Here is a 22,997-nt window from a genome sequence, read left to right as displayed (position 1 = left end):
TCTAAGTTATTAAGTTATTAAAGGATACGGATACTATAGTTATACAAGGATCCTAATATTAATTGGGTGTCTTTTTCTGATTATCAGTTATTTCTCTTTATAAAGGAGAATAATTTGGTGTCTTTTCTAATGATCAGTTGTTTGTCTTTATAGGGGTGAATAATTTTTATTTTGTCTTGTGTGTTATGATTCTAGGATTTAATTATTGATTATTTTCCTCGGTTAAACCTAGAATGAGTGTACTACTTGTATATATTCAGACCATTTGTTTTGATTTGAATAACAAGAAAGAAAAGATATTCATTCTCATATCCTTTGTCTTCAGTTTACTCTTTTGTTCATCTGTTCTCTTTTGTTTATCTGTTCTCTTTTGTTTATCTCTATTCTATTTTGTAATATAAGTTAAAATCGATTTAATCAATGTTAACCTCTATATGACTATAAAAATACACACTAAACAAGTAGCACAATTAAACTGACTATAATATTTATTTTTACGTATAATTTCTTTAGAAGAATTTAATGTCAATTTCATCGATACATTTTTTTAAAATAGATAATACCGGATTAGAGTTGGTGACCTACTCTATTATTGACTAACTGATTAGTAAGATTTTTACTTAAAATAGGATCTTCATTGGACACTTAGTAAACCAATCATTGTACATTTTTGTTATATTTTTTTTTGGTTTAGACTAATTTTTGTATATACTTGTATGTAGAAGTTAATATCATAAATGAGGAACAAGTTACAAAATGAAGAAAAAGAAGTCAAAGAAGTTTGTCAATGGAGAAAAAAATAGTTTTCCAGGGTAAAATTCGATCAAGCTATTTAATTTGCTTGAGTGAAACTGGAGGGGAAACAGCCACAACCTCACTCTCAACCTCATTGATCAAGCAAATGTAGTTTTGTTAGAACGAAAATAAGTTCTTCAGCATCTCAAATACAAGTTTGCCTGAAATAAACGAATCTGATTAAGATAAAGGTTATTAATTTTCCAGCATATAAATGGTTGGAAGGTAGAGAAGAGGAGGGAAAATAGAGGATGAGGTGTTGGAAATCGCACATCGACTATAGATAAAAATATAGTATATAAGTAGATGTAAACTTCACATTATAAGTCGATTTTATAAAATTAAATTAGACTTAAAGTTCATTTCCTGATGTTATATCAGAGTCATCTAGAACTTATCGGACCACCCATTTAGGCTAAACCTCCTTTGGAACGGGATTTAATGTAATCTACCAATCCTTTTGTATTACTTCTGATTTATATATATTATATATTTTATTCATTGTCAATGATCACTCATCTATTAATTTAGTTTGAAGTTGGAAAACAAATCTTAAATCTAGTTTGAATCAAATCATCTAATTTTTTTAGTTCTAGAATTAGATTTGAAATTATTAGTTGAATCTAGTTTTGAGCTTAATGCAATTTTATTATGATGAGTTGAGGAATCAAATGAAATAGAATCTTTAGAATTTCAAAATTCAAAAAATTGATGGAGAAGGATCTTTGAACCTTTATTAACACTGAATAAATATATATGGTCAAGAGAGTGCAGAAGAATGGAATAGGTGAATTCTAGTCTCAATATCTTCTTTCATTGTTATCTAAAAAATTATTAAATAAAAATCAATTTTAAAGATAAAAAATAATTAGTTACTATATTGACTAAATTAAATATTATTTGAAAGACTAAAAAAATTATTAATATCTAAATTAGTTTCTATTGATAAATAGTTTTTAATTCATAAGTTACAAAGTTATAAGTTACTTCTACTTATTCATAGAGATAAGCTACAAGCTTGTTGAAGAAACTTGGAGCTTCTAAGCTAGTAGCTCCTAAAATAAGCTACTTTGGTACTTACTAAATATTGTTGTGTTGGTCAAATTAATTTATAACTTACTCAAATAAGTTAATAGTTTTTTTTGTCTTACTAAACACAGTTTACAAGAATGGGTAATAATGTGTTAAATTACTTACATTACTTAATGATAGAAGTTCAAGAAGCTTAGACTTTTGAAGGACTAATGTCTTTGTTTTATTGATTATATATATAGATATAGATAATAATGTGTCAACAATATGTTTGTCTTGTTTTACTGTCATGTGAGATATAATTGGAGATTTTCATAGAAACATACAAGTGTATGTTGATCTTTTATTCCTTGTTTTCATATCATAAATGAAAGTTAAACTTGAAAAGTTTACACTTGTTTTGTTCATGGTCTTCAAATGTACTTAAGGCTGGGTGTCCGGAAGTTTGCTAAGAACCGAGTGTTCTGGTTTGTGATCACATTCGAAGTCTAGATGAACAAATGCCCTCTCAACTTCTGGAAGTTTCTCTAGCTTTATCTGAAGGCTCTCTCCAATGGCATGTGCTTCTTTTAAGGGTAAATCCTCCGGCAGTTCAATGTCAACCTGAAACCAATAGAACAAAGATTATAACATCTTTTCTCTGTCCCCTTCTTTCAGAACTTTGAAGAGAAACCCTTTTGATGATACTAAATTCTATGCCTTAGCTTCTACTCTGCACACCCCCCTTGTGTTATATACATAGAAGAAACTAGAAGAAATGAGAACCATGGCCCTCAGGATTTTTCTTTTCTTATGATGTCTGTATTCACAATATTGTTGAAATGGAACTGATCTGATTTTGCTGTAATAAAGAAAAAGGGAGAAACATTGCCCTGAAAAGGTCTGCAATGTATTTCTCATGGAGTATGAAAAGTGAACAGAAACAATTTGCCTGAAATTAATATTACTAAGAGGAAGTGATGGGGAATTAAGGTTAGTCTTGTATATGTAATCTATCATTACAAAGTTAAATTAAGGTTCTAATCTTAAAGTTAAATTTTGTTAATGACTACAAAATGTAATTGATCATTTTTAATAATCTTTCATTCAAGTCATATATTTTCTTACACAAACTCAGATTTAAGACTTTAAGGAAATCAAATCCAAATCCACTCATAACAATGTTAGCATTAAGATAACAGTGTAATATTTAATACTGCTGGAGTTTAACTTTATATGTATATATACCTCCACAAAATATAGAGCACCAAATGTGTAGGCGCGGACAGTGTCAATGCGTCTAATATGAGAGTGCATTAGGACAAGATATGTCAGCTTCTGCAGAACTTCAGGAGATGCAGATTGTCCCACTAGTGAAACTGCAAATTTAACAAAATGAAAACCTCCACTAAATAATGTTGCATATAACCATTCATGTTTACTTTTCTATATATTAACAAAAAGGACAATTTTGTTGCAGTTCCTTCAGTGATCTCTAACAAAATTTCAATCTCAATTCTTTAATAGAAGTTTTTATTATAGATAGCACAAGTTATTGAAACAAAACTCAGTTCTGGTTAAGGAACAACACCAAAGCAAAAATACTTCAAGAACTACGTCTAAGTTTTACCTGCATTTTCCATCACAGTGCCAGACCAATTTGTAATAGTGTAAATTGAAAGTAGAATAGCACCAACCGGGTCAATCCACCAGTAAAATTTATCACCAAGAACAGCTGCAACTAATCCAATCACATTTGTTACAACATCAAAGTGGTGATCCTGCAAGTTGGCATTTGTAAGATGTTAACAACCTCTTGATTTCATTCATTATTCATTGAGCAGTTTGTTATCAAAAGAGAAGGGCACATACATCTGCATAGGCACGGACAATTTTGTTTCCTGAGCTTCTACAATAAAGCCAGAGTGCAAGCTTCACCAATGTTGCAAATATCATAACGGAGTACAACCATACTAGTTGATCATTAGACATCTTCTCAGGAGGACTGTTTTCTATCAGTTGTTCTACAGCTGTGATTAGTACCTGAAAGCCTGTAGCGAAATGGATTACATGTAATTTTCTATTTCCTGTGTCCAAATGAATCTGTGCCTGGACATGTGCAAGCTCTCTAATATAATCTGGAAACATTACTATATTTTCTAGGATATCTTACAAAATTAGGTTGATGTTCTCAGATTCCAGTATGACCTTTAAGTTTACTAACAACAATAGAACTTTCAACTAGCCAGATTCCATGCATATCAGCAATAGCTCAGAAAAATGAGGCATGGAATGTGTCTTTGTCAGTATTTTAATTAATCTTGTGGTACTTTGTTTATCAAAATTGAATTTAGAAGTTGCAAGATGAGAAAGTTTTGCATGAGGTCATCATTTGTAATCTGCATCCGGCATCCTCATCAAAAGAAAAAGAGAAAATGAAATGTTGATGAAAACATTAAATGATTGAAACACAAACAACTTTGTTGCATGAACATGCATGGAGAAGGAAATATTTTAGATAATGACATTACATAAACATTTATAAATGAACCGTTTGGAAGCAAGGAATTGGTCAAATCAATTCAACTCACCAAGAGTCGCCATGATTGCTGCAAAGATAACTATTCCAACTGGTTGCACCCTCAACTTTCCAATTGGATATTTATACATATTTATATTCTTCATTGCAAGGTGTGTGAACCAAAGTATGCCACCAGCCATGAAGTCAAGCAGAGAATCCAATGTTGATGCTGCAACAGCTATTGAACCACTCCTTATAGTCACATAAATCTGGATGTGTGTATGAATAAAGCTATTTAGCAGACAGTAGAGACAACTATGTCACATAAAACAACAAACATTAAAAGAACTTATACTAAATCAAGTTCAAGTAATCAATTGTCAGAAACTGCTTATTAACAGATGATAGATAGGTTTATAACTAATGGAACCTGAACTAATTAGTGGCTGCTTCAAAAGAAATTAACAGCACGCCTTATCTATTCAGAACAACTACTCGAAGTTTCATGAATAAATGAACAGATACATCTTATTAATATATCACCTTCAATGCCAATAAAGCCGCATTTGCATAATTAGAAATCTTCATTGCTCGTTCATGTTGAGCTTGTTTTTCAATGTCTTCTACATCAGTGCAGTCCAATGTTACTATGGAGTCAACTTCTTCAAATGACTTCAGAGTAGCAAATTGTCTTTCATAATATTCTTTCTCTCCTATAAATAAAGAAATGTATCACTTCAAAAGAAAAGAAAACTTTATGCTTTCGACACAGATCATGGCTCTATGACAGTAAAGCAATCAAGCAGCCTGAAATTAAATTTCTTCAATCAAGTAAACAAAACATTTATGATTTTCTCTTTCAGAACACATAATTCAACAAAGCAGTAATTATTGGATGAAAATACAGCTTTCTTGCAATTGTTGATATGATTAATTTTACGAACATGATATAAAAAGTACATTCCATAATCCAATTGAGAATCACCACAACATTGAATCTACCAAAATGTTGTTTTCAATGTATGCTTAAAACACTAAGCCATCAACCATAACAATTATAATTGATAGAGCAGTTACAACTGAAAAAATAGTTACAAGTAAAAATCTAAAATATTATATGAGATCATATTTATCTAATAAGTCCAATATTCCCAGAGAGATACCTTGAGTTAACTGAGTGGTGTTGGAGAAATGATGATCTAACTCAAAGGAAGACTCAGAGTCTAGGCAAAAACGGACCTTATCAGGAAGCTTGGACAAGAAAGTTGTTCTAAGGGAATTAAAAGAGTTCCCATCATGGTTATGGTTCCCAAGTAGTGGCCTAGAACTCGAATTCTCATCCATTCAATCAGAGCTAGTACTACTAGTGCTAGTGGTCAATCAGGGACCAATGTCCAATAATATTTATACACAACTCATAATGGCATATAATAAACAAGGTTTCTGCTGTTAAATTGAACACTTGATTACAGCTTTTTAGATTTTGGTTAGAAAAGTAACTTTAACATTATCACACACCCCTTGTAGAACCAACCTTCTTGCTTCTTGGTGCGGTTCATACAAGTTCTTGCTTGTCAAAGTGGAGAAACTTGGCATTTGACCAATTAACAATGACACTCGGGAACAAGCATGCTGAATGCTGAATGCTGAATGCTGCATGCCCCATGTTGGCACTGCAAGGTGTCTTGCAATTGTGGTTGCAGTAAACTATTAAAATTGGAAGGTTTGACTTATAATTTGAACTTTTTTTAAGTTGCAGTTGAACCTAACAACGGATGACGAAATGAAGAGTAATTGATTATCGCTTAAAAATCATTTTTTTAGTTGACTAGATTTTTTGTTTCAAATCATAGGTTACATCAATTTAAACCCTTAATCATAGAAATTGACATCAAATTTATCATTCTATCATTAAATTGACGACACTTTTCTCCTTTTGAAGAACAGAATTGAAGTAATTTCTTGAAAGATTTAAACTGTTACTACTCTACGTATCTGTGGAGGCTAGTGTAGTTTCAAAAATAAAAATAACAATCTATTCCCCTTTATTTCAAGAAGTTTAATTTCAATAAGCCTAAAGAACTTAATGTCTTATGCCCTTTTTAAAATTGAGGGTTTTAGTTTACAACGATAGCAACAAGGAACTCTAGGAAGAACCTTGCACAAATTACTTAAACCTCCTACCACTTGTCCTTTTCAATTTTAGGTAAGAAGATTCATCATTTTGTTTCTTCTCTGTTTCTTAAATTTATTTATTTTTAATTCTAAAATAACAATGTACGTTTTAGAAAATTATATGGATTAATAATTATCAACTAAAGCTTTTTTTTAGAGTGATTTTTAGTTGTAAGTTTCAACAATTTCAAAAACATCAATGAACTTTTAGTTTTTAAAATATATTTTAGTTTTTATCCTCTCATTTTTAGTTAAGATATGATTATGATTCCAATACGGTGGTGATGTAGAAAAGAGCATCTATTTTTTAATAAAAATAAATAATTTTAAAAAAATATTTTAAAAAGACTTAATTAAGTTTGAAATCTTTGATAAATTTGGATATTTTTAATTGAGTCCTTGTTAAATTTTCTTGATCTATATTATTGAGTACTAATTTTTTTATATATTTTTTTAGTTGAGTTTTAATTGTTTAACTTTTCTATTCATCGATTGATGTAAATGTTATCTTATTTTGTCATCTCGTTTAATTGTCTACACATTTTATTGTATATTAATATTATAATTTTAGTCCTAATATAAAACATAACTTTTATTGATGGATGATGGTAAATGAAAAGGAAAAGAAACATGCACAACTTTCACTCCCATTCCACGCTTGTTCCTCAATCTCTCAACATCTTGTTTAGGTTTTCGTTTCTTATATTTTCGTTTATTTTTTTCGTCCAACAATAAAAATCTACTATTTTTGTTTAAAAATTTACGTCCTAAGATTATAATAAGGTAAAATGTCACTCATGTGTTTTTGGAATATATTACAATATTAATCATCAAATTTTCAATCAATAATAATAACATTATTTAAGTACATTCCTTCATCTTAAAATAGACAAATTCCCTTTTCCTTCGGATTGAAATTTCTTTGGCTGAAAAAAAATATATGAAAGAAGAGTAGTTAATCTCGTTAAAATTTACTCTGTTTACAACTATAGACCTTAACTTTTAGTTTTACTTTAACTAATCCTCAAATTTAATTTCATTTACAAATTTTTAGCTTTAACTTTTATCCCAATCGATCTTTAAACTTGTTTTCATAAATAGATTCGAATTTTATTTTAATTAATCCTTAAAACTTATCAATCTTTTTATAAATATATTTTCTAATACATTAGAGTTAAATCCTTTATAACAAACGTCGATCGTTTTTAATTGAGAATCTATTTGATTTGTACAAATATTTTTTAGTTGAGAATAGTACTTAGTTGTATATGAAAAAATCTTTTACTTTGATTTAATTTTTTAATTATATGATAGTGCTATCTCTTAAAAATTATTTTGATAATTTAAAGAATAAGATTTAGAATCTACACATCCTAAATTAGAAGTATCAACAATATCCAAATTCAAATTTTGATTCAAGAATTTCGAATTTAATTTAATTTAAAATTAATGAGACAATTTCATCTATAAAAGTTGGATAAGTTTTAAGTATTAAGATAAAACTAAAATTCTAAGTGTATATATACCAAAAACAAGAAAATTTAGAGATAACTGGAACAAAATTAAGGTTTAAATATCCATTTGTAAAAGTGATAAAGTAAGAAAATCAATTAAAATAAACTTAAATTAGGATGTCTACATGGTTAACGGGTTAAGTGTTTTTTTTTTCTAAGTAAAGAAATTCTCTAACTGTCTGTATAAGTGCTGATGTCATGTTTATTGATGAGATATTTTTCTCAATCTCTTTCAACTCTATTGTTGAACACAATCTCATATTTTGCACTAATAAGATCGGGCAAATAGTAGTAGAACCAACTAGTTCAAGACCCCACTTAATAATATAAATATCCATTAGTCCCCAAAATGAAATGCTAACAACTGCCCAATTCAGATTTGCATCGTTTAAAGTAGACCCACTCAATAAATTAGAAATTAGAGAAATTACAAAACGAATTGTAATTGTCACGCATTGTAAGGAACCAGCTATCACATTTTAATGATGCAGAGTTAGAAAACTACAATTTTTTATCATTGATTTATGACTATTTTCTAGCAAAATATTAAGTTAAAAAGGCCCATGCTGATACCAGACAAGCAGCTCATAATACGCATAAAAAATTAGCGAGTATTTAAGCATGATTGTTTGAATTAAAAAAAAATATATAAGTAACTCGTCCATTACAACAAACTAATTCTGGAATTATTGACAAAACACGTAAATTGTCTTTTAAAGTATGAAGTAATATAGAATAGGAAAATGAAATATACCATCAATAAACACTGAAAGTTAGGCTCAAAACTCGAGACATATCAAAACCAAAGGGTAAGAGCAAGTTTGTGTCACATTATTAGGAGCCTAAACAAGAGCAAGGCGACAAACTTGAAGCTTATCCAATCAGCTCTTGCAAAACTCAATACCTGTGAGACAGCTTCTCGTGTTCCAGGTAGTTCTGAACATACCTGCATCAATCCAAAACCATATTAGACATACCAGCATCAGAGATATTGATGGTCAATCAAAGCTACTTAGCTAATGGAGAAGTGAATCACTCAAGATGTTGAAGTTATCAACATGAAATGCAGTTAGAGATTCATGACAGGATATATTATATATGAGTAAGTTATACTAACACTACTCTTTGAATTTTGTCAAATTACACACATACATTGCTTGCTTATTCTAGCCATACATTAACATTCCTTAATTGTTTAAAAACATTATTTGTCACCACTATTACATTACACTAACTTTCCGCAATTGTTTGAAAAACATTCACTAAACACTTATTAGAGAAGTTACTAAACAGTAATTTTCTATATTATAAATAAACTAATCCAGCTTCAATTTTCTCAGCTTCAAATCCACCTCTCCATAGAATTGGTGGCTATTTCCAGTTCAATACCAAATGAAAAATCTAGTTAAATTTTGTTTACTCATCATTCGTTGAACTTTTAATAGATAGATACTGCAGAACGGATGCTGAGAGCAACATCAAATTGAGGGAAGGGAATATAATGCAGTGAATAAAAAGACATACATTAATTTTAAAATAGGATGAATTGGAATGAACCTATTCATTCCACCCACCCAGAATTTTTTTTTTTCTTTCTCAGTTTTTTTCATAGGTTATAGGTGATGTACAAAAAACAGCACAACAGCTTTGCTAATAGTAACATATAGCACCAGGGTTGTTAAGATTACAATCCTCCTCAACATTGCATAATATTGCACTTTCCTGTGGGAGCTTCAATTCAATTATTCCACACCGACTCAGATTAAAATTAGACCAACGTCAATAAAGCTTATAAATCACTCAAATGGGGGAATTTTCATAAATCTAGACCATGGTAGTAAGTATTGTGCGATTTACGAAATCGCACGAAACGATATGGTTCATGCTTCCCACGATACGAATCAATTGAATAACCGTTTTTGCTCCCATATCGCAACTGTATCGTGCAAATTGTAAGACGAATCGCTGAATCATTTCGTAACGTGTAATAAATTGGGATTTAAAAACCCTAATTTTAAAAGCAAATCTCTTCTCCTATGCTACATGAACCTCATCCCCTCTCCTCCAGCAGCGACAACCATCAGCCTCGTGAACGTGGGAGGCGCACGACTGGACGCGTGGTGGTTGTCGGAGGCGCATGACTGGACCTGCGGTGAAGAGAGTAGAAAACAGAGAGTGAAGCAGAAAGTAGGAGCGCAAAGAGCAAAAAAGAGAGTGGAGCAAAATACAAAGAGTGATTTTTTTCTCTTCGGTTTTTTCTGCTGTCCTGGGGGATTTTTTCTGTTATCTTGGATTTTTCAAAATGAGAAAAACAAAAAGAGAGGCAGATATTACATGAGTGTTTTGATGTTGAAGAGGGAGCTCCAAGTAAAAAAAAAAGGAAGAAGTAATTATTTTTATTTAGAACTTCTACTACTTAGAACTTGAAAGTTCAGCAAACTATAACTAATTCAAATTTATTTGTTTTTCTTTTGCTAATATAGGTCCTAGAAATTTAAATACAAAGACCAATAAAAATGGAAAAACCATAGGAGATGAGGAAGACATTGAAGAAGAACTTTTAATAGAAGATGAAGATGATTTGAGTGATGTAGATGTTGGAGAGGAAGACGATGAAATATGAATGACTATGATAATTGCATATTTGCATGTTTACATAGCTTATATATTTAATTATACGTTAAATCTTTTAATATTTATGAATCTTACAATTCACGACACGAAACGATTCACAATTCAGAAGATCAGCTCTCCAATACACTACTTGTATCTCGATTCAACTACCATGATCTAGACACGCTGCCATTTAAGTGGCAGGGCTGGCTGAGCAAACAATTAAAATAAGTTGGTTGGTTACTGACTTGTTGTGAGTGATGTAAATACATTTCAGTTGGAAAGCACTATGCACCACTTAATAAATATCGGCAAAATAGAGAGAGAGAGAGAGAGAGAGTATATTCAATGCTTCCTAGAAATCATAAAATGCCTTATAGAAAGGACCATCAATATCTTCTAAATGATGTCTTGTATCAAGGACCAGAAGGAGTATTATGAGTGCCTGGTCTTAGGAAAATCTTGGGGCTATCTCTACTCCCATACCACATTTGCCATGAGGTCCTGTCAAGGACTTAGCTGGTGATCCAGGCAAGATATTATTTGTGTGTTCAAGTTAATAATTGTCTCTTCAAATCCACATACCAGAGTTTACATGACTAATGTGTAAAACGATGCTTGGCCAAATGGAGTTTCCAAAGAAGAAAAATCAGACCAAGTTGCTGGTAGTGAATAGGGCTCCATCAAGGCTCTCTGCCCTGCATCCAAGTCACCGACTAGTGGGTGGCTGGCTGGATGTTACATAGAGATGAGGGTGGCTGGATGTTACATTGAGATGAGGGTGGCTGGATGTTACATTGAGATGAGGGTGGCTGGATGTTACACTGAGATGAGGGTGTGGCTATATTTTGACTCTGTTGAAGCACCCACTGAGTTTTTACTTTTACCAACTAACATGTACGGACAAAGGCCCAGAAATACTAGACAATTACAATCTTTAACCCTCCGGAAAGCATCCAGAGTCTTGATTGTGTTTTGTGGATGTTTTGGCTATGTCTTCTAGTTTTACTTATCTTATATTCATGACTAATACAAGTAACCATCATGATTAGATTGTACATTGAGGTTAATTAAATATTAGTGGGAAAAATTTTAGGTTATGTGTTTATCCTATTCCTCTCCTTCCAATTTCAATACCACCAACCCTACGATGTGGTTAAAAAATTGACTAAAGCTTCAAATACGGTGTCTGCAACAACTAAAGCCACTAATATCCAAACAACACCGACAAAAATATGGAGGAAAAAAATGCAGACAAATTAATTATAACAAAATATGCTAATACAAGACCAATTCAGCAGAAGATCGCATCACACGCTTACTCTTATTGACACACACACAAACACAAGGACATGCTCAGATACAAAATCAAACATGCCAAAACAGATTTGCCAAACTTCTTTACGCACGTCACCTACTAATTCAGGATTTATTGAAACAGATTCGTTTCCTGTTCCCTGACAAATCAGAACACAGCGCCTTCTTCCAGCAAGGTTCGAGACCAATTCAGATCCAAAACCAACAACAAAATGTTTAACTGCTCATCGTCATTCGACTGAACTCACAACGATAAACAAATAATACATAATCATCGCGTAAAACATATAAAGAGGAAACCCTAACAAAGAGAGATAGAAAGAGAAAGTTACGTGCAGGTGCCGACGAGGGGACCGAGTAATTCCGGTCCAAAACCAACAACAAAACGCTTAACTGTTCATCATCACTCGATTGAATTCACAACGATAAACATATAATACATAATCATGAGACAAAAGGGGGAAACCCTAACACACAGAGAGAGAAAGAGAGGGAGAGAGACTTACGCGTAGGTGCCGACGAGGGGACCGAGCAAGAGGGTGGCGCTGATCCAATTCTCAGAGACCTTGTGATGAATCTTGGTGGGCAAGTCCTTCCAGAGACCCGGCATTATCTTCTGCTGGAAAGGGGACAGAGCGTAGATCACCGATTTCACCGGTACAATTTGTTTCCCCATCTTCTCACAACTACTGCACAACCACGCAACACAGATCAATGAATGAGAATCTGAAACCAAATAGGAACCTAATTTGTAAATTGAATTCACTCTCGTATTGGATTTGGAATTGGATTGGATCTTCTCCCTGTGCCCAGTCCAGTCCAATAAGACTGCGTACCCGATTTCTTGGCTCAAACCCTCCACACGTCTACAAAACAGTGGAACAAGTGTCACAGTTTTCTTTCCTCGTTTTTAATTTAATAATATAAGTGTTTTTAGCTTCTCTATAAAAAAAATATAAATTAAAATGTTTTCTATTTGCTTTATTAATTCATGTTGAGTTAAATCATTACTTTTGATTGAATTTTCAACAAATTATCAATTTTGTATGTGGTATTTTATATTTAAAGGTAGTATATTATAAATAGTGAACAATTTCAAGTTACTTAATTATTGTAATTTAGCTTCATTTTAATTCAAAAAGATTATTATTAGAATGCTTGTTTTAAATTATAGACAAGTGATATTTTGCTTAGAGGTAATTTACTTTTATTGTTCTAGCTTTCGTAAACAATATGCTATAAAGAAAAAAAATCAATAATAATATCAACTTAATATTTGATTAAATATATATTTATCGCTTGGTTACTTTAAAAAAATACGCAAATATTTATCTTACCCATAGCTCTTTGTAACTTATAAAAGATGGTATTCCTTTCAATTATTGTTGTTATTTTCGAAATCAGAGTTTCGTGTATGAAACAACTAAAACAGAATACATTTAATAGAAAATGCTGTCATAGTCATGGAGAACTAAAAAGTATACTAAAACAATGATGATACATCAACTCACCTTAATTATTGATCTTATTTAGTTATAAAGCAGACCTTAAGCTCATTTTATATGATGATTGGTAAAGAAATCATTATCAACGATGGGAATGGTATTAAACTCTATCTTTTTGAACAAGATCTTGAATAAGGATGATTAAGTGGACTGCCATTAATTCAATAGAATGAGAGGATGATAATAATAAAAATAAAAAATTAAAAGGATTGAAATTTGTATATTATATTTATTAAGCAAAATAAATAGATAATAATAGAATTAAATATATTTTTGTCCTGTATTTATACGTGAAATTAATTTTCGTAGTCTAAATTTTGGACATTATTGTACAATAACAAAATTATTAGAATTATTATTGCCAGCTTTTTAACTATCAAACGGATTTGAAGGATTAAGATGTTAAAATATTTTATGTTCACTCATCATTAACATAGATATTATATTATAGTACTGATAAAAATAAATTTCAATAATTTTCTCTAAAGTAGGGGTGGCAATGCAGGCTCGCCCGTCCCGCATAGGCCTGTCCCGTACTTGGCTTGCAAAAAGCGGGTCGGGTTGACCCATTTTGCAGAGAATTCGCGGGCTGATTTTTTTAATCCGCCCCGCACAAGGGTTGGCCTGCATAAGAAATATTTATTAAAAATAATAATTTTTAATAAAAAATTGATTTTTTATTTATTTAGGTGCATTAGATAAATGGTCTCATAATATTATTTTCATGAAATATGCATAGTAAGATGTTATTAAAAATTTCGGAATGTAAAATATAAGGCTACATGAAGAAAATATAGGGGTGTAAATTTTTTTTTATACATTTTAAAGTTATGCAGATCAATCCGTCCTGCCCCGCACTTAGCCCGCACGGACTGCGAGTTATGCGGGGCAGGCCTAAGCGGGCCAACGGGTTGAAATAAGCAACTCGCCCCGCGTTTTCTTCAGCAGGCCGCAGGCCTCCCCTACGGTCCGCCCCACTTTGTCACCCCTACTCCAAAGTGTGGACTAGAAATAAAAATCAATTTCATGTACTTAATCCATAACTTATTATTGTGTACTTAATCCATAACTTATTATAGTTTAAATCATGAATATTACTACATGTTTTATATATTTTAAAGTTATGCAAACCAACCCGCCCCGCACGAGCTGTGGGTTATGCGGGGCGAGCCTAAGTGGGCCAGCGGGTAGAAATAAGCAACCCGTTCCACATTTTTTTCAGCGGGCCACGGACCTTCCCGCACGGCAGGCCCCACTTTGCCACCCCTACTCTAAAGTATGGACTAGAAATAAAAATCAATTTGTGTATTTAATCCATAACTTATTATTATTATAGTCTAAATCATGAATGAATATTACATATTTTATAAGTATTATTGTAACCATGAATACTTGATGATAGTCCTTGACTACTGAATACTTTTATGAGAAGATGTGGTTTGGCATAAGTATGAAGAATGTGGTGGTGGATAGGGATATGATGGCCCCACGATGGAGTTGTAGAAATCTAGAATAGTTCCACTTTACAAGGACATGGTTAATAAGTCAAGCCAAAACAGGATCAGTTTGGCTCAGTATAGCTACAGACAACAGCGTCCACGTCTACTGCATTAACCTCAGAGACCCCACCAACAATACACATCATATCATCCTTAAGATATATGGCTTACATAACAGAACACTGTTACTGTGCTCAGAAAAGTACTTGCTCTTGTATCAACTCTTCTTTCATGCAATCATGAACCAACAATAATAGTAATGATAATAATAATCAGTTCAACAGAGTTCTGTTTATAGACATTGCAGATATATATACTAATCAATCGGTTAAAATATATAATAATGAAGTTTTTCCTAGTTTTACATGTCTATTGGTGCAATTGATTGTGACTTAATATGTACCCCGGTTTTGTTTCCATCTTTTTGCGAAGTTTTCTTGTTGCTGCTTCACAGAATTTACATGCAGGAGATGACACATTTGGCAATGTAGACACACTATTGGTCTGTTTTGGCCCGTTTCATTTCATTGGAGGTGAATGTGGAGGGACTGCCACTGAGTTGAGGACTCTCTTCTCTAAAATTGGAATTCAGCATAGCAAGTTCTCTTAGTTGTTGCCTTTTGTAAAGGTCCTGTGACTCATCCTGCACATGAAATGGAGGAGAATAAGAGGTACTTCTATACAACACACACTTTACCCTTAATCTCACTTCGGTAAGTGATTTGCAGCTTGACTCATGGAACATTTTGCTGCAAAGAAAACCCACTTTTCTACATATTTATCTCTGTATGGTACAGCTAATTTATTAGCATATAAACCCTTTTAGTGGATTGATTTACAGAATAATAACTAAAACAGAACTTTTAAAAAGGAAATGAAGTTTTCAGATGACCTGAAAAATCTTTTCTTATTTTTAAATCCGAGTACTTGTTGCTACTACAATAAACGATAACAGTGCCATATAATTGATAACTCCTTGCATAAAATAAATGTCTAGGTAGAAAAGTTGAGACAAAATATGTAATTGTTAAGTAAAATTCTGAGTTCAGCATTAAAGTTAAAACAGTAAAGAGATACCATGGGTTTAAGTAGCTCTTCTATGATCTCCTGTGCTTGCCTCAGCCTTATGTCAACAATATTTACAGGTAATTCAGCCTCAATCAAAATGTGCAGTGGCTCATTTAAGTGCTCATAGCCCGGTCTTCCCCTTAACAACTCTTCCTTTTTATCATAAAAAGGTAGACAGTTACAATTAAAACAATATTAGTGAAGAAAAACACACAAAAAAACTATCTAAAAATTGAAAGGAAAAGCAACTGTGACAATAAATTGGGATTGGAGAAGCTGCAACTTGAAAAACTTTGAAAGAGATGACACCTTATCAAGTTCTTTTATTGAACCTTTTCCTCTGATATATACACGGCAACCTGTGGTAGCCTCCACTCGCTTCAGTGAATTACCCCTAGGGCCAAGAAGCCGTCCAACAAAATTGAACTGAAATTTAAGCTAAGCTTAGTGACTCAATTCTGAGTAGAACACCATAAAACTAATAGAACATGTTACAGAAAAATGCACTAAAATGTTCTACATTTTTCTTCTTACATTTGGATAGCTATCATTAGCAATATCCAGGCGCAATATCCTCTTCACAATGTTAGAGCCTGGTACACCTGATGCTGCTTGCCAATCTACGTTTAGTCCCTGAACTCCAGCTAACCCCTGATGTAAGATTCAACATAACCTCTTAGCAAATGAAATGACCAGAGGATAAAAAGAGAAAAAAGAAGAAAGGATAAACAAAATGGAAGAGGGATAGTGATACTCGATGGAAAGAAATTAAGTTTTAGCTGCTCTGTTTCAACTGAAACGGATTAAGAAACCAACGCTAGTTTCACAAATATTGACAAAATTCATGTCGTAAATTAGCAACTACAAAAGTTTTAGCTGCTAGATGAACTCACATGCCTCCTCACGCAAGAAAGAGCATAGATAATGCATAGGTTCACCTTCCTTGTACTGAAACTAAAACATTTTACTAAAAGAGTGCGGTAGTAAGACCACTTGGTTACAAAGGATTTAATACCTTGTTATGAATCCAAAAGCTTAAAGTCTTGGTTAAAGGGTGAAAACAAATTAATGTTTTTTTGTATAATATTGCAACTATTGTCACCTATACACTGCGACAAATAGATAACTTAAGAATCTAAGTACCTGAAGTTGTAATAGGCTTAGAGAGATATTTTCTTTACAATACAACGATAGCTTATAGGTTAACAATGAAGCAAGAACAAATAGGAACTAAACAGAAAAGAGTACTGGAGGATGATCAATAAAACAAGAACAAAACAGAAAATTAAAACACTTACTTCATGTGACATGCTGTTCCATCCTGTAAAATTTGGTTGTATGTCTAAAGAAGGCATAAGGTTGGGTTTGGGGCTTCCGAACTGCACTCTATCATAGTCACTGAATCCTTGATTCTGCATCAATCCATTCTTTCCAGAAACCCTTAAAATCTCTGATAATGAAGTTACATTGGATATAAGAATGTAAGTTTTCAAATACGAACACGAAGGAGTAGTACTGTACTAGCGAACACATACAATTCAAACCATGGTTATAAAAACAAAAATGCTTTAGCAAGCATTAATAGTAAAAGCTTGCTCTAATCATTCAAAAGAATACGCCTAATTTATTTCTTTTACTATAGTGGAGTGTCTTCAATTCAACTAAACATTCTGTTCATAGTTTAAAACACAATAGAGATTGGTCAAATATATAGATGAGCAGAGCAAACTTCAACATGGTATACTATAGCAAACTTCAATTAGGTTTCTGTCTATTAGACCAATCTGTTTTCAAGTTACATGTATTTTGTTCAACAATATAGACTTCTAATTCCCTTAGGAATTATTAGTGATAACAGAGCTAAGTATCAATCAACCAGTAAATTGAAATAAAATCCTTATATACTTCAATCCGGTGAAAAGGTCATAACTTGACAATTCAGTGCAATTTGAAGGAGTTACAAAAGGAAAATGAAACACTAGTCCATCTAACGAGAAAACTGGGTTTTTAGAGACTAGCCAAATTCACCTGAAACAAGAGGTCAGTTGCAATCAATGGAACAACAAAAGGAAGAAATTCTGGACAACAGAAACCTTGGAAGGTTTTAAGAAACAGTCTATGATCGCAATTTTGGTCGCAACATCAAGGTAATTTACTATTTGCAACCGCAATTAAGACCGCATCATCCAATTTTTTTCTGGTATTCCCCACAATAACAAGGATCGCAACAAAACCGTAATCACAACCTCAATTTAAAACTATGACTCATAGATTTAGAATAACAAACCTTGATTTAAGAGCCTGGTACACAAGGGTAAGACTTGCATGAAAGGTCCAAGCTTCTGGTGTTCTGCTAGCAGCTCCGTTAAGTACTGACTATAAAAACGTGAATAAGAACATGCATCCAGAAGTTAATTGAAGAGCTCATTCCAGATATATACTATGCATAGAACATAGGTACCGAAAAAATCAAAATTTCCACAATAAATAACAGAAGAAGAAACACCCCTCAATTGATATACCTTTCAACATCAAAACTGCTTCTCATGTTTATGTTTGGAGAACTGGCCCTTGCTGTTGAAGGTGAGGAAATCTGATTATACAAACCAGACATCAATTCTTGAAGAATAAGGACAGCAATATTGCACAGAAGGACTAAAGAAAATTCAAGGTTGTAAGGGAGAATAAAGGGTTGATTGAGATGGGATTTGGCCTCATAGATCCTATCAGAAAAATACAGAAGCACCTCACTTATTTATGTTTGAAAGAGAAGAAGAGAAGATAGTAATGGAAGAAGGAAAGGTACAAAAACTAGAAATATACATGGAGGGCCACCTTCTGTTGCTCAGTAGTAAAAGCAAGAGTTAAAGGGTTTCTCTCAATCTATCCATCTATCCCTCTCATGGTGTGTTTTAATTGTTGTTTTGTTGACTTGTGTTGCATTTGCAGTGTTGGATCATTGTATGTATGTTTTTCTTAACAAACGGATAGATGTTAACACATTTATCCCATAATAATTTGAAATGAATGATAAAAAGATACACTTAATTTCAACAATAATTTCTGATCATCTAAAACTTTATATCAATAACGCATTTCCTTCAATGAAAAATGTTCCTTTTCTAAAGAACCTAAGGTATTTACTTTTACTAATGAATAACTTTTGAATGAAGAGATAGAAGGTGGTAAAAAAAGATATGAAAGGACTTGAATCTTCACTACATTTTGGAAAAAGGCAAAAGGTCTTTGGTTGGGTGATGTGACCATGAGAGTTGTGAGGTGGAGAATGGTAATTAAAATGGCAAAGCAATGATTGAAATGGTGAAGCATTCATGCACGCACGCTCCAATACGGGTGCGTGGAGATTGATTAGGTTGAATCAGTAACAAAGAAGAAGCTAGCAAAGATAGCAGCAGAGTAGGGTTATCTGTGTGGGTCAATGGCACCAGATCATGATCACCACTACTATTTCAAACCAATTATCTCATGTTTCACTCTTCTTATACTTACTATTGGTCAATCACTTCCAATACCAATAAGAAAAAGGTGTATATATAAACTATTTTTTTCACAAGTGATATAGAACTATCATACTTTTAATATAAAACTATATTAAAATATAAAAAATGATAATATTAATATAATTAGTATTTTATTTTTTTATAATATTTAATCACAAATTTTAATTATTAGCTATGATAGGATTTTAACATAGACATACTTTTAATTTCTAAAATGTAAGACACGAAAACACAGAACTATACATATATTATATAATTATAAATTAAATAAATTAACAATAAATATTTATATACACAAATATATTTTAGATTTTTTTTTTAAACAGAAAAATGTTGTTCATTGCTGATTCAAAAGGATTTGTTCCTTATTTTTATAATCATAATAAAAATTTATACAATAATTTTAAATTTTTAAAAAATTAATGTATTTTTTTAAATTGTATTAAAATTGTGTTAATTATCAGAAATTCAACCAATATTTTTTGAATTAAACACTTTAATACATGTTCCACGAATGTCGTATGTCCAATACGAGTGTCTACACAAACACGTTAACAAGAGTGTCTGAACCTCCTAGATTTTTAGTAAATTTAAAAATAATTTGTCTTTCAGAAAATGTAGTGAAGGTGGGAAGGGTAAAAAGGAGAAAGAGCTGCCAGTAAGTTGACAGCTTAATTGCTATTATTAATTGATTACTAAAATGAAGTTGTATGCATTTGTTTGAAATATCATACCATTAATGTTACGCCATTTGTTTATATTCAACCTTCTACCCATTTCTTGTCTTACTCCAACCAACCCTACTGACCTACCACTACAATTCTCTTTTTATTCACACTTTATAGTCTTTGGGAATCAGTATATACATACATATATATATATATATATATAATTTTAATAATATACATACATATTTTAAGAATTTAATGTTAATAATATGATGTTCCAGTGAGGCCATACAATAGAAGGTGCCATTGGATTCTAATTTCTAAGGACTCTGAGATGTTCTGCAGCAGAAAATGAATGAATAGAACGTGCATGTTGGGCCAGGGTCAGGGACATAACTTTGATAGGTCACAGTTATGTGACTTATTATGGGGCATTACTCTTTCTTTTCAAAAAATTTACTCTTTAGTACTACCATTATAAAACTTTAACCTATTTTTAAATATATTATAGTCTACTTTAAATTCTTTCAATATAATTTTATATTTTTCAAATAAATTAAACAGGTTCCTGAACCGTTTTATATGTTCTATCAGTGAATATTTGTAACTGTTTTCTTATTTTTATGTGTGGTCATTTAGAAACTTAATTGTTTTTTATATACGGTGATGACAACAAAGTTTAAATTTAGGATATATTAACTAGTGGCTATAAAATTAACTATAAAACGGGTAATTGTTTAATTAGGTTTTTAATATGTGAGAATGCCAATTTAATCTTTCTACAGAACGGGAAAAAAACTATTTAGTTTATGAATGAGTAAAGAATATAAGTTATTTCTTTAATATTATACCAAAATCATCTTTGATTCTGTATCAATTTAATTTTTAAAATTACAACTTATAAAACTTAACAATAAGACGTACAACACTTAAAATTTCTTTTCCATTTTTTTCATAAGAGTAAATTGACTGTGTTGCATGGATTCGTATAGGCAGTTGGCCATTTATTCTTATGAGACTTTGAAAAATGTTTGGGCCAGTGACATTTAAACTTTTTACTGTAAAAGAACACTTTTTTCCCAAAGATGCAATATTATTAGCTTTTCTATATACATATATATATATCACTAAAATTTGTGAATTTCGGTTGTGATTTTACAAGTTGTTTCTCCCTTTAAAAGCTTATTGAATGGTAACTTTATATTTACTAGTGACTTAATCCATAAAAAAAATTATTGATTCATCGTTTATCATGCCAATCATAAACGACACATATTACATATAGTCATACAATTACAAAACTCGAAAAAATTCTTTAAATATATATATATAATAAAAAAAATTGTATAAAAAATAGATCTTTTATAAATCAGTCCACTTCCACCACTACCTACAATAAAGTTTGTTTCAGCATTATTATGTTCATAGTAGTTAACACAAAAACAAGCTAAGGGTGAGTTAACAAAAACAAAGCATATTTTAATTGTATTTATTTTTTCATCATACATAAAAGAAGTTGATGTTGATGTATATGAATGTTAGTGAAATCAAATTTAGTTACTTACTAAATGCAACGCCTCATCCAAAAGACTCTAAAACAATAATAAGCAAGTCTCACTAAAGGTTAACATGTGATATATTATAAACCCACTAAACCTTAACTGGCTTATGTTCCTTATGTCAGGGTGACACAAAGTATATGCTACCAAATCAAATGTGCACATGCTACCAAGTTAAATATAAATCTCCTTCAGCTTCTCACTATCTAAAGTTTTGTTGTCTACGCGGCTAGACAACAATGAAGTCAACATTTCTTTATTAGCGTGAATGTTATGTTTATTACCACTTATTTAGGGTCAAACCTCATTTGCATACACACACATAAATGTATATGAGCAATCCATCTATGATTCATAAGTCATACATTTATCATATCGTGCATCTCAATATTAATCATATACCTAAAACATTTTACCAAAATCATAATGAACCTTAACAACGTATAAAGACTAATTAAATTATTCAATCAATCTGAATAGTTAGATATTAACCTAAAAAAGACTAGATAATTCGGGTTTGGTATGAACAATGCTCTTGTCCACCTCTATGAATGAGTGAACATCACATGATCTCGTTTTCAATGCTTATTACTTTAAATATCAAGTAACTTGATTATTAGATAACCTTTTATATATACATTCCACACTCTCACTAAGAACATTTTAACATACCAATTTAAGAAGTATTAAGCGAAAATTTCAAGACTATTCAATAATAGAAAACTCATTCTCAATTCTATATATAAGTAAATTTAATTAATAAAATTTATTATTTTTATTTTCAGCGAGACATTCTCATATTAACAAATTAACAAAGCATGTGTGTATAGTAAAGTAGTATACTCATATAAAAAAAATAATTATATTTATATTCTAAAGTATATAAATATAAAATAACTCGTTGTTTATCCAACAAAACAATTTACACTAACATTTCAGTGTGAATCTCATATAATATTTCAGTCTTTTTTTTTTGTTGGTGGTGGTGCCATTAGATCTAACATAATATATTAGAGATGAAGAATACTAAAAACTTTATATATTAGAGATAAAAAAAAAAAGGTACATTTCAATTTAAGCTAATAAATCAAATGAATTGAAACCATCAAGAATGAACTGAACATCTGAAAATGAAAATAACTGTATTTCACTAGCATCACAAATGTCAAATTTGTTTACTAAAATAATAAGCAACTACTCATTTCAGTGCCTAGAAGGTCAATAAAAAAGG

At 31.4% G+C, this 22,997-nt stretch overlaps 3 protein-coding genes across 6 annotated transcripts; all 3 read right to left on the bottom strand.

The window, feature by feature from the left end:
• Positions 1 to 2,026: 2,026 nt before the first annotated feature.
• Positions 2,027 to 6,028, bottom strand: LOC137827019 (metal tolerance protein 4-like). The gene is made up of 7 exons (XM_068633208.1): positions 5,491 to 6,028; positions 4,871 to 5,040; positions 4,398 to 4,596; positions 3,679 to 3,857; positions 3,437 to 3,587; positions 3,055 to 3,185; positions 2,027 to 2,430 (listed from the first exon to the last, which is right to left on the bottom strand). Exons 1-7 carry the CDS (start codon positions 5,669 to 5,671, stop codon positions 2,251 to 2,253), a joined length of 1,191 nt encoding a protein of 396 aa, XP_068489309.1. The 5' UTR covers positions 5,672 to 6,028; the 3' UTR covers positions 2,027 to 2,250.
• A 2,652-nt stretch (positions 6,029 to 8,680) lies between these two features.
• Positions 8,681 to 12,911, bottom strand: LOC137823402 (cytochrome b-c1 complex subunit 8-like). Of its 3 annotated transcripts, none has more exons than XM_068628518.1 (3): positions 12,783 to 12,911; positions 12,453 to 12,635; positions 8,681 to 8,962 (listed from the first exon to the last, which is right to left on the bottom strand). In XM_068628518.1, exons 2-3 carry the CDS (start codon positions 12,620 to 12,622, stop codon positions 8,914 to 8,916), a joined length of 219 nt encoding a protein of 72 aa, XP_068484619.1. In that variant the 5' UTR covers positions 12,623 to 12,635; positions 12,783 to 12,911; the 3' UTR covers positions 8,681 to 8,913. The 3 variants fall into 3 exon arrangements, with proteins under 3 accessions (XP_068484619.1, XP_068484620.1, XP_068484618.1); XM_068628519.1 differs by having other exon boundaries at positions 12,713 to 12,786; XM_068628517.1 differs by lacking the exons at positions 8,681 to 8,962; positions 12,783 to 12,911 and adding an exon at positions 10,009 to 10,163 and having other exon boundaries at positions 12,453 to 12,706.
• A 2,279-nt stretch (positions 12,912 to 15,190) lies between these two features.
• Positions 15,191 to 19,283, bottom strand: LOC137823401 (KH domain-containing protein At3g08620-like). 2 transcript variants are annotated; one of them, XM_068628515.1, is made up of 8 exons: positions 18,842 to 19,283; positions 18,541 to 18,741; positions 18,306 to 18,394; positions 17,317 to 17,468; positions 16,553 to 16,669; positions 16,328 to 16,444; positions 16,028 to 16,171; positions 15,191 to 15,593 (listed from the first exon to the last, which is right to left on the bottom strand). In XM_068628515.1, coding segments are annotated over exons 1-8 (969 nt in total). In that variant the 5' UTR covers positions 18,844 to 19,283; the 3' UTR covers positions 15,191 to 15,446. The 2 variants fall into 2 exon arrangements, with proteins under 2 accessions (XP_068484616.1, XP_068484617.1); XM_068628516.1 differs by having other exon boundaries at positions 18,854 to 18,947.
• Between the last annotated feature and the right edge of the window lie 3,714 nt (positions 19,284 to 22,997).

Source organism: Phaseolus vulgaris, chromosome 8 (genome assembly GCF_000499845.2).
Source record: "Phaseolus vulgaris cultivar G19833 chromosome 8, P. vulgaris v2.0, whole genome shotgun sequence".
NCBI lineage: Eukaryota > Viridiplantae > Streptophyta > Magnoliopsida > Fabales > Fabaceae > Phaseolus > Phaseolus vulgaris.
This window is presented reverse-complemented; position numbering and strand designations above follow the sequence as displayed.